At 38.2% G+C, this 13220-nt stretch overlaps 1 protein-coding gene across 3 annotated transcripts in view; it reads left to right on the forward strand.

The window, feature by feature from the left end:
- The window catches only part of DHX57 (DExH-box helicase 57), a 98942-nt gene that overhangs the window by 20318 nt on the left and 65404 nt on the right, over positions 1–13220 (forward strand). For all 3 annotated transcript variants that reach the window (XM_049870286.1, XM_049870288.1, XM_049870287.1), the window contains exons 3-9: positions 1599–1757; positions 3035–3223; positions 3550–4382; positions 6051–6229; positions 7696–7817; positions 9195–9390; positions 9974–10098. In XM_049870286.1, coding sequence (XP_049726243.1) covers positions 1599–1757; positions 3035–3223; positions 3550–4382; positions 6051–6229; positions 7696–7817; positions 9195–9390; positions 9974–10098 — 1803 coding nt within the window. The remainder of the gene's footprint in view (positions 1–1598; positions 1758–3034; positions 3224–3549; positions 4383–6050; positions 6230–7695; positions 7818–9194; positions 9391–9973; positions 10099–13220) is intronic.

The following is a 13220-nucleotide window of genomic DNA, read 5'->3' on the forward strand; positions in this document are numbered from 1 at the left end:
GAATGTCTACATGACAGTTGGCCTGAGCTCTTCGAAAATTAAAAGCATTTTTTAAAAGCATGATAACTAATGTCATTTTTTATTGGATACTATATCAAAAAATTTAGAAAGGACAGTATTACTGTATCAATATAAAATTTCTTGAGAGTAATAATGGTATTATAGTTACATAAGACTGTATCTCAGCTTTTCAGAAATACATGCTAAAGTATTTAAGGATGAAACATGGTATTTGCAACTTACATTCAAATGGTTAGAGATGTGTGTGTGTATCTATGTGTATTGTCATATATGTGTGTATAGAGAGGGGGTGAAAGAGAAGCATGTGTGTATTTGTGTCTTTGTACATGTAGCAGAATATTAACAATTGCTGAATCTAAGAAAATAGTGTTTATTGTACAATTATTCTACATATTTTTAGATTTAAATTTTTTCAAAACAAAGTTGTAGGAAACGATGTATTTTAGGTGACATCACTTCAAAAGTTGCAACTAAGTAGTTAAAAGTCACAGTCAGTTCTGTTTTTTCCTTTGTTATGCAGTTTTGCAAACGTTAATATGTGGGTCTTTTCAAAGTTCCAATAATGTGTTGAATTTTAAATACAGAGAAATTTTCTTCTGTTTCACTAGATTTGTGCAAATTTACAATAAAACTTGCCAAAAGAAAAAGAAGTTAGTAAATAAAATTAAACTTCAGAGCTTACTGTTTTTAATATCTAAAAGAGTCCCTAAAATAATCTAAATTCCAAAAATGAAAGGTTGGTGCGGTAAATAATGATACATCTGTATCTCTATGTAACCATTTAAAATTATGCTATGGAAGAGTATTTAATCATAGAGAAATGACAGCATTATTTTGATAAGGGAAAAAAGCAATTTATAAAAGATGACGTGCTGTGTAATTTTACAAAAAATGTATATGAAAAGAATGATATGATTTCAGGTGGCTTTTGTTTTCTTCTTTGTTCTGTACTTTTTAATCCTTACTTTAATTTATAATTAGGAAATAATGATAATATAAGTATTTCAAAAATAGGGCCTGATATTCACAAGTAAGATGAGACTGCATTGATGGTTTTCAGATTACATACCTAGAGTAGAATAAAATAAGGACTCTCAATTTCTTTTGAAAGCCCTTGTAGCACAGACAGAGTCATCATTAGCATTGTGTTTTCCAGAGGATTCTGGAGTTAGCGAAGCCAGATTTAATGATTGAGAATCAGATCAGGTTTTCTCCAGTAGTTCCAGTATAATAAACCAAATAACCCAGTGCCGTCGAGTCGATTTTGACTCATAGCGAACCCATAGGGCGGGGTAGAACTGCCCCGTAGAGTTTCCAAAGAGCGTCTGGCGGATTCAAACTGCGGACCTTTATGGTTCGCAGCCGTAGCACTTAACCACTACGCCACCAGGGTTTCCTCCAGTATAATAAAGTCTGGTAAATACTTGAGAAAACTGGAGAATCTCTTCATAGTTATTGTTGTCTTTGGTAAGATATTTGACAGTTCAGTTCGTGTTGTGTGTATTTGGGGACCCTGAGGAGAGTGTAAAGTTCAGATTGCAGGTAAATGTGTCATTTTGCTCTCATGTCCTTTACAGACCTAGCAGCAGTAGCACAAGCAAAGGAGAGTCACGACCCAAACGGAGGCCCGAAGTCAAAGTGCCCCTTCAGACTCTGCATATGACTTCTGAGAATCAAGAGAAAGTAAAAGCTCTTCTGCGAGACCTACAGGAACAGGATGCGGATGCTGGATCTGAGTAAATTATTTTATTTGGGCAATTATTGAATAAATTATTATATTAAGGAAGATGTACTGGTAGTGTAAAGATCTTGTGTGTCTTTGGAACACTGGATGAAAACCGATCCTCTTGTGGCCTTGTAATTAGTTGAAAATGAGCCAAGAGAAATACAAGAATAATTATTCAATAACGGTTTTAGAGTGAATTTTTTGCAGTATCTGTGAACAGGGATACAGATTGCCTTTTTATCTTAATCTTTTTCAGTTTTTCCTTTTTTAAAAAAATTTTGTTTTGTTGAGAATATACACAGCAAAACATAAACTAATTCAAGTTTCTACTTTTACTATTTTGTGACATTGGTTACATTCTTCAAGTTGTGCAGCCATTCTCACCCTCCTTTTCTGAGTTTTTCCTCCCCCATTAACCTAAATTCACTGCCGGCTAAGGTTCCTATGTAATCTTTCAAGTTACTGTTGTCAATTTGATCCTATATAGGTAGTTCTTAAAAGATCTAATACTCAAGGCAGACGTTTTTACCAGTTAAGCTAAACTACTGTTCAGTTTTAAGAAGACTTCAGGGGATATTTTTGGTTTAAGGTTTAAAGATTATCTCAGAATATTAGTTTCGGGGGCTTAGCCAACCTTCATGGCTCCAGGAAGTCTGGAGTCCAATAGAATCGGAAATCCTGTTCTGTGTTTTTCCCCTTTTGATCAGGATTCTTCGATAGAATCGTTGATCAAAATGTTCAGTAATGGTAGTCAGGCACCATCCAGTTCTTCTGGTCTCATAACAAAGGAGGCAGTTGTCTGTTTCCTAAGAATGAGAACAGAGAGAGAGCCAAAGCTTCTGTGGTTAAGAACACAGGCACTGGGGTCAGACTACGTTGGTTAAAATCTCTAGTTGCCCTTTGCTGTATAACTTAGTAGCTGAGCGCAACTATTTGCACCACCAGGGACATCTGTGTAACCTTAGTCAATTACTAACCTTCTGAAAGTTGTAGTGGTTCATCAGAAAAATGGGGGTTCTAGTAGTATCTCATAGAGTTCTTGGCAAGTTTAAAAGAGATTGTATGTATAAAGCACTTAACACAGTACCTGACATGTAATAAATGCTTGATAAATATCAGTTGCCAAGAGATGAATTACCAGTTAATGAAGGATTAAAACAGTGCCTGAAGAGTAGTCAGGATCTTAGGTCCTTTGGCTTCTTGGTCTACATTCGTAGACCCTAGCTAAATATTTCTTTCAAGTAAATAGAAATTAGACCCAATGTATAAAGATGTTATCTTTGCTAGGAGAGGTATTTCTGGGGAAGAGGAAGAGGACGAGCCTCCTTATCGTGATGATGAGCAGTACTGGTCCGCTGGGCAAGAAGCTTCCCTCGTTCCTGATCCTAATCCATTGCAGTATGCCTGCCCAGCCCTGGTGGAACCTCAGATTCCAGAGTCAAGATTCTCACCATTGGCAGTGCAAAAGCTTTGCAGGTGATTGCTTTCAACGTTTACGGGAGTTTGGAGGGACTTCAAGGAGACAAAAATCATCTTATAAATCCAACTACCTATCTTCGACTACTTTCCTGTTGTGTGGGTTCTAGCAATGACCGATAGGCCTAACACTCTCTCTTTAGGCCAGTTACCCTCAATTGTAAATGGGGGGTGGATTTAAGGAAGCAACATATTATCATGGATGCTTTTTCCAAATACATGTGCCCTGCCCACATGTAGTCATAAATTCACGTAAATATATTTAAGTGAATTCCACTCCAGTGATTTGATATTTAGTCATTCTTGTTGTGTTTTGCCCTTGACAGGTATGGTTTCAACACTGAACGCTGTCAGGCAGCCCTGAGGATTTGTGATGGAGATATTGGGGCATCCCTAGAACACTTACTCACCCAGTGTTTCTCAGAAACATTCGGGGAAAGGATGAAGACTTCCGAGGCAGTTGCCCATATCAGCTTGGATGAGTGTGTGGAACAGCGCCAGGAAGAGGCACTTGCTCTCAAGTCCATCTGTGGAGAAAAATTTGTAGAAAGAATTCCGAACAGAGTCTGGACCATCGGATTAGAACTGGAGTATTTGGCAAGTAAATTTTGCAAATCCAAGCAAAGGGGAAGTACCAAAACTGTACAGGAGACTTCGCTTGAAACCTGTAAATTTTACCTCAAAGGAAATTGTAAGTTTGGATCCAAATGCAAATTCAAGCATGAAGTACCCCCAAATCAAATTGTTGGAAGAATAGAAAGAATTGTAGATGATTCTCATCTACATGAAGATGCATCTTTTTTATATGAACTTGAGATTCGGTTTTCTAAAGACCACAAATACCCCTACCAAGCTCCCCTGGTGGCGTTTTATTCCACCAATGAGAATCTACCTCTGGCTTGTCGTTTACATATTTCTGAGTTCCTTTATGACAAGGCCTTGACATCTGCAGAAACTTCGGAACCTGTTGTATATTCTTTGATAACCCTTTTAGAGGAAGAATCTGAAATCGCCAAGTTACTAACAAATACCCATCACAAGTACAGTGTTCCTCCTGTAAACTTTTTACCAGCACCCTCTGGGACCAAGATGAATAATCTTGCTTGTTGTAAACCAGTGATTCCAAATAAGTCTTTTGTTTCAAATCAAATTGCAGAAGGTATGTAATGCAGTGATCATGTGGATGGCCTTGTGGAGGGCATTTAGAATAGTGAATGTAGAAGTCAAAGCTTCTGAGGGCTGGTCTAGTATCTGCCAGTGATCTTGGCCAAGTCATTCTCCTGAGTTCCATGGGCAGAAGGGAAGGAGTATCCCCTGAACTACAGCCTTACCTCAATAGTGAGGCCCTTTAATTTTGAGGATACTTCATGTCACTGTGATTGGGCCCTGTGAATTGAAAGTTTGTAGTGCTGTTTAAGTTTATTTTAGCAGTATAGAATCTCAGGGTTTGAAGGACTTTGAAGTATCTTCCCAGAAAGTCTTTCATTTAATTTATTTGGTTTCATATGTTTACTCCAGGTACTGTATATGGAATTACTTTCAAATGAGTTTTTAGAAATGCTTCTCTTTCTGTACCACTGTCTGTACCCTCCTGCTTTTAGTACACTAGATCCTTGAACGGAATCGACTCGACAGCACTGGGTTCACTGGGGGGTTGAGGGCTATCTGTATAAAGCCCTAAATCCTCAAAGAAAGAAATATTTGTACAGGCTTCTGGCTTTTCCAGATTCAGATTTGCTGCACAAATCCTGGCACCACAAGTAAACTGCCTTTTCAGTTCGTCGAAGAATTCTCCCTTGTTTTTTTGCTACCTTTCTCCCAGAGAAACAAAAGTTTTTATTATTTCACAAGAGTTCCTGGGTAAACTTCAATAAGTTGAGAAGAGCAAAGCTGTACTGAGATGGGGATGCTGGACAGTTGGCTGAGTTCACTCTCTAGCCACCTGACTTACTCCCAAATGCCACCTTCTAGGACATGGGACTAAATGTGTCCCTTGGGAAATGACAAATTATGTGTCGTGGGCATTTTTTTTTAACAAACAGCTTTCTTGAGATAATTCACATACCGTAAAATTCACCCTTTTAAAGTGTACAGCTCAGTGGTTTTTAGTATATTCACAGACTTGTGGAACCATCACCACTATTTAGTTCCAGAACACTTCTAGCTCCCCAGAAAGAAAGGCCCTACCCATTGGCACTCATTCCCCATATTCGTCTTCCTCCAAACCCTGGCAACCACTAACCTACTTCCCGACTGTATGATTTGTCCATCCTGGACATCTCCTAGAAATGCCGCCCTACAATGTGTGGCCTTGTGTGTCTGGCTGCTTTCACTCAGCAGAATGTTTTCAAGGTTTATCCAGTTTGTAGCATGTAGCAGTACTTCATTCCTTTAATTGCTAAATACTGTTCCATCGTCTGGATATACCGCATTTTGTTTATCCGCTCATCGGCTGATGAACTTACAAGTTGTTTTGTGTCACAGACTTTTAGGGACACTTGCAAATTGTTGAAACTTTGTTAATTTCTTGAGTGCAAAGACTACTGAATTAACAACAAAGCATGCCATTATTTTCACCACTTTGTTTTTAATTTATGGTTTAATAACCACTTATTTTTTTTTATACTAAAGTTTATATGAAGATGCATTTTAAGTTCTTTAGCTATTGAAGTAGTAGTATTGAAATGAATGAATCTGTTTTAATCAAGCTTTAACTTTCTCTCCATTTTATGATTTTGTTGTTGTTGTTACTTTGTTAGATAGTGAATTTCCCCCTTTGCTAAAGAAAGGGCTCCATATCGAAATGTTTCCTTTTATCCCCTTCAAGTTGAAAACGAAACAGAACCCGAGGAGGAGGCAGATGAGGATGAAGGCCCTGCACCAGTTATAGTGGAGAATGAAAGCTATGTGAACCTTAAGAAAAAGAGTTCCAAAAGATATGACTGGCAGGCAAAATCAGTACATGCTGAAAATGCTAAAATCCGCAAGCAGTTCCGAATAAAACAGGTAGGGTGTGCTGAGAGAATGGCCAGCGTTGCCTCCCTAACGTATGCATGAAGGCATTAGGAATTAGGAAGTGTTGCCTACCCTCCCCAGTATACTTTTGGTTCTCTTTCACCCTGAGTGGTCAAGTTTCTGCATGCCATACAAATTTGGGGGCATGTTCTAGATGTTTTTAGAAAATGTAATGGCTGGTGGATACCAAATGCGCACACACACACACACACACACACAATCCAGATATTCTCAGAACCATGTGGCTTTGGCACCGTGATAGACAGTCTCATATGTAGAAGGGAAATGAGTACTGTCATTCACGTTAGAAAAATCGGTCTGTAAAAGGAGAAGGAAGGGGGGGTCTTAACCCATTTCACAGGCTCGGGATAAATGACTTGTCCAAGGTTGCATAACTAGTAGGTAGCAACATAGGGGTCCAAGCCAATTTCTCTCTCTTCCCAAAGCCCATGTTTTTATACCACTCCTATGAAGATTACTTTAAAAGAACCCGTAAGTACACTGTTCGGGCTGAGTAGGATATAGGACAGAGACAGTTGCTTAATTACTTTGGGGATTAGATTAGATGCTGTCTAATTTTCCAGTTCTAAAGTTCTGTGATTCTGAAATTTGACACAGTGTAACAGTATCACATCTATAATGCAATACCAATTGAACAAAATGCATATAAAATCATACTATAAATATGGTAGAAACAAAAAAAAATGTGTTTTGATCAGTGTGTTTAGAGCTAATGAATTTATATGTTAAAATTTTTTGCAGGAAATGACATGTTAGTATAAATTTCTCATATTATCTTTAAAAAATCCATAGTTTTAATGTACAATGCAGTGTTTATAACGTTGGCCATTAGATATCAGACTGAGTTATGTAGATATGGTGATTGGCTGAAAAGAACCTTTTAGGGAGCACTCTTAATATTATTGCTTTGGAAAGAAATCTAATAATGTGTAGAGCTGTGCTGTCCAATATGGAAGCCTTTAGTTACATGTGGCTATTTAAGTTAATTCAAATTAAACAAAATTAAGAATTCAGTTCCTCAGTTGCATTAGCCACATTTTAAGGGCTCAATAGCCAAATGTGGTTACAGATTGCTGTATTGGACAGCATCGATAGAGAACATTTCATCAACACAGAAAGCTCTATTGGACAGTGCTGGTGCAGAAACTCTTGCTAAGAAGAGCTGGATGGGTGCTAAGTAAGAGGTTATTTCTCATATAAGATCTTTCCATTTGTTCAGATGTAGGAAAATCACACAGAATCTATAGCTTATTCTGGCTGATTCTCCAAGCAGACTTCTGACTAAGGTCATCTGTACCCAGTCCCAAGAAATCTCTGCAGTCTCCTAAGTTTTTAAAGAGCAGAAAGGGTGGGTCTGATGGTGGGACTCCAGATTCAGAGCTTTGTGAAAAGTACTTAAAGCGACCTGACTGATGCTCTATCTTTGATTTTATTAGGCTTCCAGACAGTTCCAGTCAATTCTGCAAGAAAGACAGTCACTCCCTGCTTGGGAAGAAAGAGAAACCATTCTTAAAATGTTGAGCAAGCACCAAGTGCTTGTCATAAGTGGTATGACTGGGTAAGAATAGAATTTATTCACGATACAGCTTTTATTACAAATATATGTGCCCTGGTTACCATAACTAGTTCTACTTTTAAAAAACCAGTTGCTGTTGTTATTTGAGCTTTTTTCCTGTCAAATATTAAATATTTACACAGGTGCTAATATTTTAACTTCTGTAGCCAACAGAGCCACATTATTAAAAAAAAGAAAGGAAACTCAGAAATCCATCTAGGAATTTATAGACGTTATTCATTGTTGTTAGGTGTGTCATTGAGTCATTTTCGATGCAGAGTGACCCAGTGTGACAGAACAGAACCGCCGTAATCTTTATAAGAGCAGATTGCTGGGTCTTTTCTCCTGAGGAGCCACTGGGTGAATTCAAACCACCAGCCTTTCGGTTAGCAGCCAAGTGCTTAACTGTTACGCTGCTAGGGCCCCTTCCATCTTATGCAGTTCTGCTATTAAGGCCAGGGGCCCAGCTAAAGACTCTTAACAAGGTCTGCTTTTAAATTTAAAAGTACCATTTCAGGACATTTAGCTTGGAAAGTTTGCAGTTTTATGAGTTATTTTGTTTTACTTAGAGCTTTTATCTATTCTTTCAGGAACAACTTAAGCCACATTATTTTACCTGTTTTATACTCCCCACGTGTTACGCAAACCTTTTTAGCCAGGACAAGTTGGAGGCTTAATTTCTGTTTCCAAGCGTGTACGTACCCAGACTCACTGATAAAGTTGTAACCTTATTTCTCCCAGTGTCTATCTTTTTTAACTTTAGTACATTTATATCCAAATCAGTATACATCAAAGGGAAACATACAAAGTACTTTAATAATCATAAGCAAATATTCATGCTTTTTTAGAATTCATATGTAGAGAATTTTACATTCATAGAGACGTTTACAGGCCTTAGTCTGATGTCTGTTCAATAGTTCCAGTTGTACAAGGTGATATCAAACTATTATATGATTGTCCTGTTAATCTGAGTGCAAATTCCTAGGATTTATCAATTTAGGTAATTAGTGTTAAGTTTATGAGTCAGAATCGACTCGACAGCACTGGTTAGTTTGAGAAGAAGGAGCCCTGGTGGTACAGTGGTTAAGCCCTCAACTGCTAACGGAAAGCTTGGTGCTTCAAACCCACCACCCACTCTGTGAGAGAAAGACGTGGCAGTCTGCTTCCAAAAAGATTACTGCTTTGGAAACCCTATGGGCAGTTCTTCTCTGTCCTGTAGGGTTGCTATGAGGCAGAATTGATTTGATGGCAAGGAGTGTGGTAGTTTTAGAAGACAGGTGAAGCTGAACAACTTTAACTTTTATTACTTTCTTATTACATGTGATCACTTCTTTAGCACTTAAAAAACTCATTTTAGGACGGTTTTGTTTTGATATATAGATGTGGAAAAACTACACAGATTCCACAATTTATTCTGGATGATTCTCTGAACGGGCCACCTGAGAAGGTGGCTAACATCATCTGTACCCAACCCAGACGAATCTCTGCAATCTCTGTCGCTGAGCGTGTTGCTAAAGAAAGAGCAGAGAGGGTGGGCCTGACTGTGGGATACCAGATCCGGTTAGAAAGCGTCAAGGTTTGTATGCTCTGCTTATTTTCTGGTAACTGATGTTTACAATTTTCAAACACAGAGAGTTTTTGGAGCCTGGAGATTCATGAAAAACTTAGGACATGTGCTTTCAGGTCAGTTTAAATCAATGGCTACCTTCAGTAGGGCTGAAGTCCTTTTAAAAATATTTTGATATAAGCTCTTATTTGGTTGTACTTAATTTCCTTTATAAAGACCTTTTATTTTTTATTGGCAGAGTGGTCTAGTAGATGCTGTCTTGCTCTTCTTGGAACATGGGACTTAATCCATTTAACTAGATAAGGAATAAACAAATTCAGAATTGCTCTCATCGCTTAGTATCATTTATATGTTTTATAGTAATTTTTAATGTGTTTTATGAGAATCTGAAACTTAAAATTGTGGTATGGAATAGAAAAGCTTTCATTGTTATAGTCAGCAAGAACCTATGCATGTAGTATGATTTCATATTAAATGTAACAGCTGGTATTTTCAGTATTCTTTCGTTGTATCCATTCAAAATAGCTTGCGAGTATTGTGTTTCCTTTTTTCAAAAATTTCACGAACACTTTGTTTTACCTTTTTATGTAAGTCCTCAGCCACCAGACTGTTATACTGCACCACAGGAGTCCTGCTGAGAAGGCTAGAAGGAGACACAGCTCTACAAGGGATTACTCATATCATTGTGGATGAGGTCCACGAGAGGACAGAAGAAAGGTAAAATGCACACCTCAAATGAGGACATGGCTTCCAATTCAGCTTCGCAGAGCTGGTATTGGTGATTTGCTATATGGTCAGGTAGGGAAGAGGAACTATTTTCCTAGCCTCCAGGGTCTGTGACATTACAAGTCCAGGGAGACCACATGTTCACCACGGGAAGAATGGACATCATCTAATAGGTGGTATTTAGCACCCTCCAGGGCATTGTGCTGAGCTGGGCACTTAGTTGAAGGAATAACAGGTGGTGTAGCTGATGGATTGGTCAATGTGGTACTTGCTTCTTTGTTCATTTCATCAGTCATTCAGTCCTGACATTCATTCGTGTATTTATTGAGCCTGTACTAAGTGCCAAATGCTGTATGAGTTGTGGGAATACAATGGTGAATAAGCATATATGGTCCTCTTTATCGCTTATAGTCTGGTGGGAAAAACAGATAATGAACAAAAAAAACAAACAAATAAGTAATTATAAATTGGAAAAAGTACTATGAAGGAATAAGCATAAATATGGAAACATGAAAAAATAAGTTTTAGATGTTCAGAGATCATATCTCTGAAGAGGTGACATTTAAATTGAGAACCAAAATATGAGAAGGAATCCCGTGTGATCAATGGCAAGGGCAGCTTGCACAAAGACTCTGCGGTAGGAAAGGGCAGCATGAGCTCAGAAACTGAGGGAAGGCCGATAAAGCTGGTCCACAGGAAATGAGGGGGAAAAGTGGCAGGCAGAGGATTAAGCGAGAGCCAGATCTTCAAGGGCCTCATACACCACGGATGATAAAGCATTTGGACTTTTGTTTTAAGGCAATGAGAAGTTGTTAAAGGGTTGAAGCATAGAATCAAAAGTCTCAGTATTTTAAAGGAATTAATCCTAGTTTGTCATGTGGGTCATGTCCTAGAGCAGTTAAAAAAAAAAAACTAGTGGGAAAAAGAGATGATCTAATGAAAATTATGTTTCCCCCAAAAGTACTATACTATTATAATATCGCGAGAAGGAGAAATAAAGTCTAATTAAACTTGGTGGATTGACAAAGAAGCAAAAAACAGCTAATAGCAAAGCTAAAACAAACAAAAAATTTGAAGACAGCCATCTAAGATACAACTATTGGTCTCTTCCCATCTGGAGCAAAGGAGAATAAAGAAAACCAAAGACTCAAGGAAGCAATTAGTCCAGAGGACTAATGGTCCACATGAACCACACCCTGCACTAGACTGAGACCACAAGAACTAGATGGTGCCCGGCTACTACTACCTACTGCTCTGACCAGGAACACTGTAGAATGTCCTGGTTAGAGTAGGAGAAAAGTGTAGAACGAAATTTAAATTCATAAAAAAGACCAGACTTACTTTTCTGATAGAGACTGGAGGAACCACCAAGACTCTCACTCTAAGACACCCTTCTAACATGGAACTGAAGCCACTCCCAGAGATCACATTTCATCCAAATAATAGGCTATAAAATAAACAGTAACACCCATGAGGACTGTGTTACTTAGAACAATTAACTAAACGAGACTTAAAAGGACAACATTTGCCCAAAAGCAAAGATGAGAAAGCAGGCAGGGGCAGGGAAACTGGATAAATCGAAACAGGGAACCCAGTGTGGAAATGAGGAGAGTGCTTACATATTGCATGGATTGCAACCAATGTCACGGAACAATTTATATATGAGTTATTGAATAGGAAACTAAATGTTACTATATAAACAATAAAATGCTCAAAAAAAAAAAAAGAAGAGAGGGCCTAGCTACTGCTGATAAAATTGTTTTCAAGAACTGAACAGGGAAGCCATGTGTCTTAGTTATCTAGTGCTATTATAACAGTTATACTTCAGGTGCATGGCTTTAACAAACAGTTCATTCTCTCACAGTTTGTCTAGAAGTCTGAATTGAGGGCACCAGCTCCAGGGGAAGGCTTTCTCTCTCTGTCAGATCAGGGGAAATGTCTTCATCATCAATATTCCCCTGGTCTAGGAGCTTCTCAGCAGGGACCCCGGGTTCAAAGGATGTACTCTGCTCCCTGCAGTTCTTTCTTGGTTGCATGAGGTCCCTCTCCTCTCTGCTCCTTTTCTCTTTTTTATCTCCAAAAGATTGGCTCAAGATACAGCCTAATCCTGTAGATTGAATACTGCATCATTAATGTAACTGCCTCAAATCCTGCCTCACTAACATCATAGGAGTTAGGATTTACAACACATAGAATAATCACATCAGATCACAGAATGGTGGATAACCACCCAATACTGGGAATCATGGCCTAGCCAAGTTGACACACATTTTTGGGGAACACAATTCAATCCATAACACCATGTGACCAGAAAACTATTAGAAGAAATAAATATACTAATATACCAGTAAATATGAAATTGTATGGAATAGTTAGAAACTAGAAAAAAAAACAGACTTTTAGATAAAAAAGAATAGATCGAAGAAACCTACATAAGTGGGAAAACATACCTTGCCTCATGGGTAGGAAGACTCAACATTGTAAAAATGTCTACTCTACCCAAAGCGATCTATAGATACAATGCAATCCTGATCCAAATACCAGTGACTTTTCTTAATGAGAGGGAGAAACAAATCACCAACTTCATATAGAAGAGAAAGAGGCCCCGGAGAAGTAAAGCATTAATGAAAAAGAAGAACAAAGTTGGAGGCCTCACACTATCTGATTTTAGAACCTATTATACCGCCACTACCTATTATACGGTAGTCAAAACAACCTGGTACTGGTACAACAACAGATACATAGACCAGTGGAACAGAATTGAGAATCCAGACATAAATCCATCCATGTATGAGCAGCTGATATTTGACAAAGGCCCAAAGTCAGCTAAATGGTTAAAAGAAAGTCTTTGTAACAAATGGTGCTGGCATAACTGGATATCCATCTGTAAAAACATGAAACAAGACCCATACCTCACACCATGCACAAAAACTAACTCAAAATGGATCAAAGACCTAAATATAAAATCTGAAACAATAAAGATCATGGAAGGAAAAACAGAGACAATGCTAGGAGCCCTAATACATGGCATAAACAGTATACAGAACACTACTAACCATGCACAAACACCAGAAGAGAAACTGGAGCTCCTAAAAATCAATCGCCTATTCTCC

Source organism: Elephas maximus, chromosome 26 (genome assembly GCF_024166365.1).
Source record: "Elephas maximus indicus isolate mEleMax1 chromosome 26, mEleMax1 primary haplotype, whole genome shotgun sequence".
Classification (NCBI taxonomy): Eukaryota; Metazoa; Chordata; class Mammalia; order Proboscidea; family Elephantidae; genus Elephas; species Elephas maximus.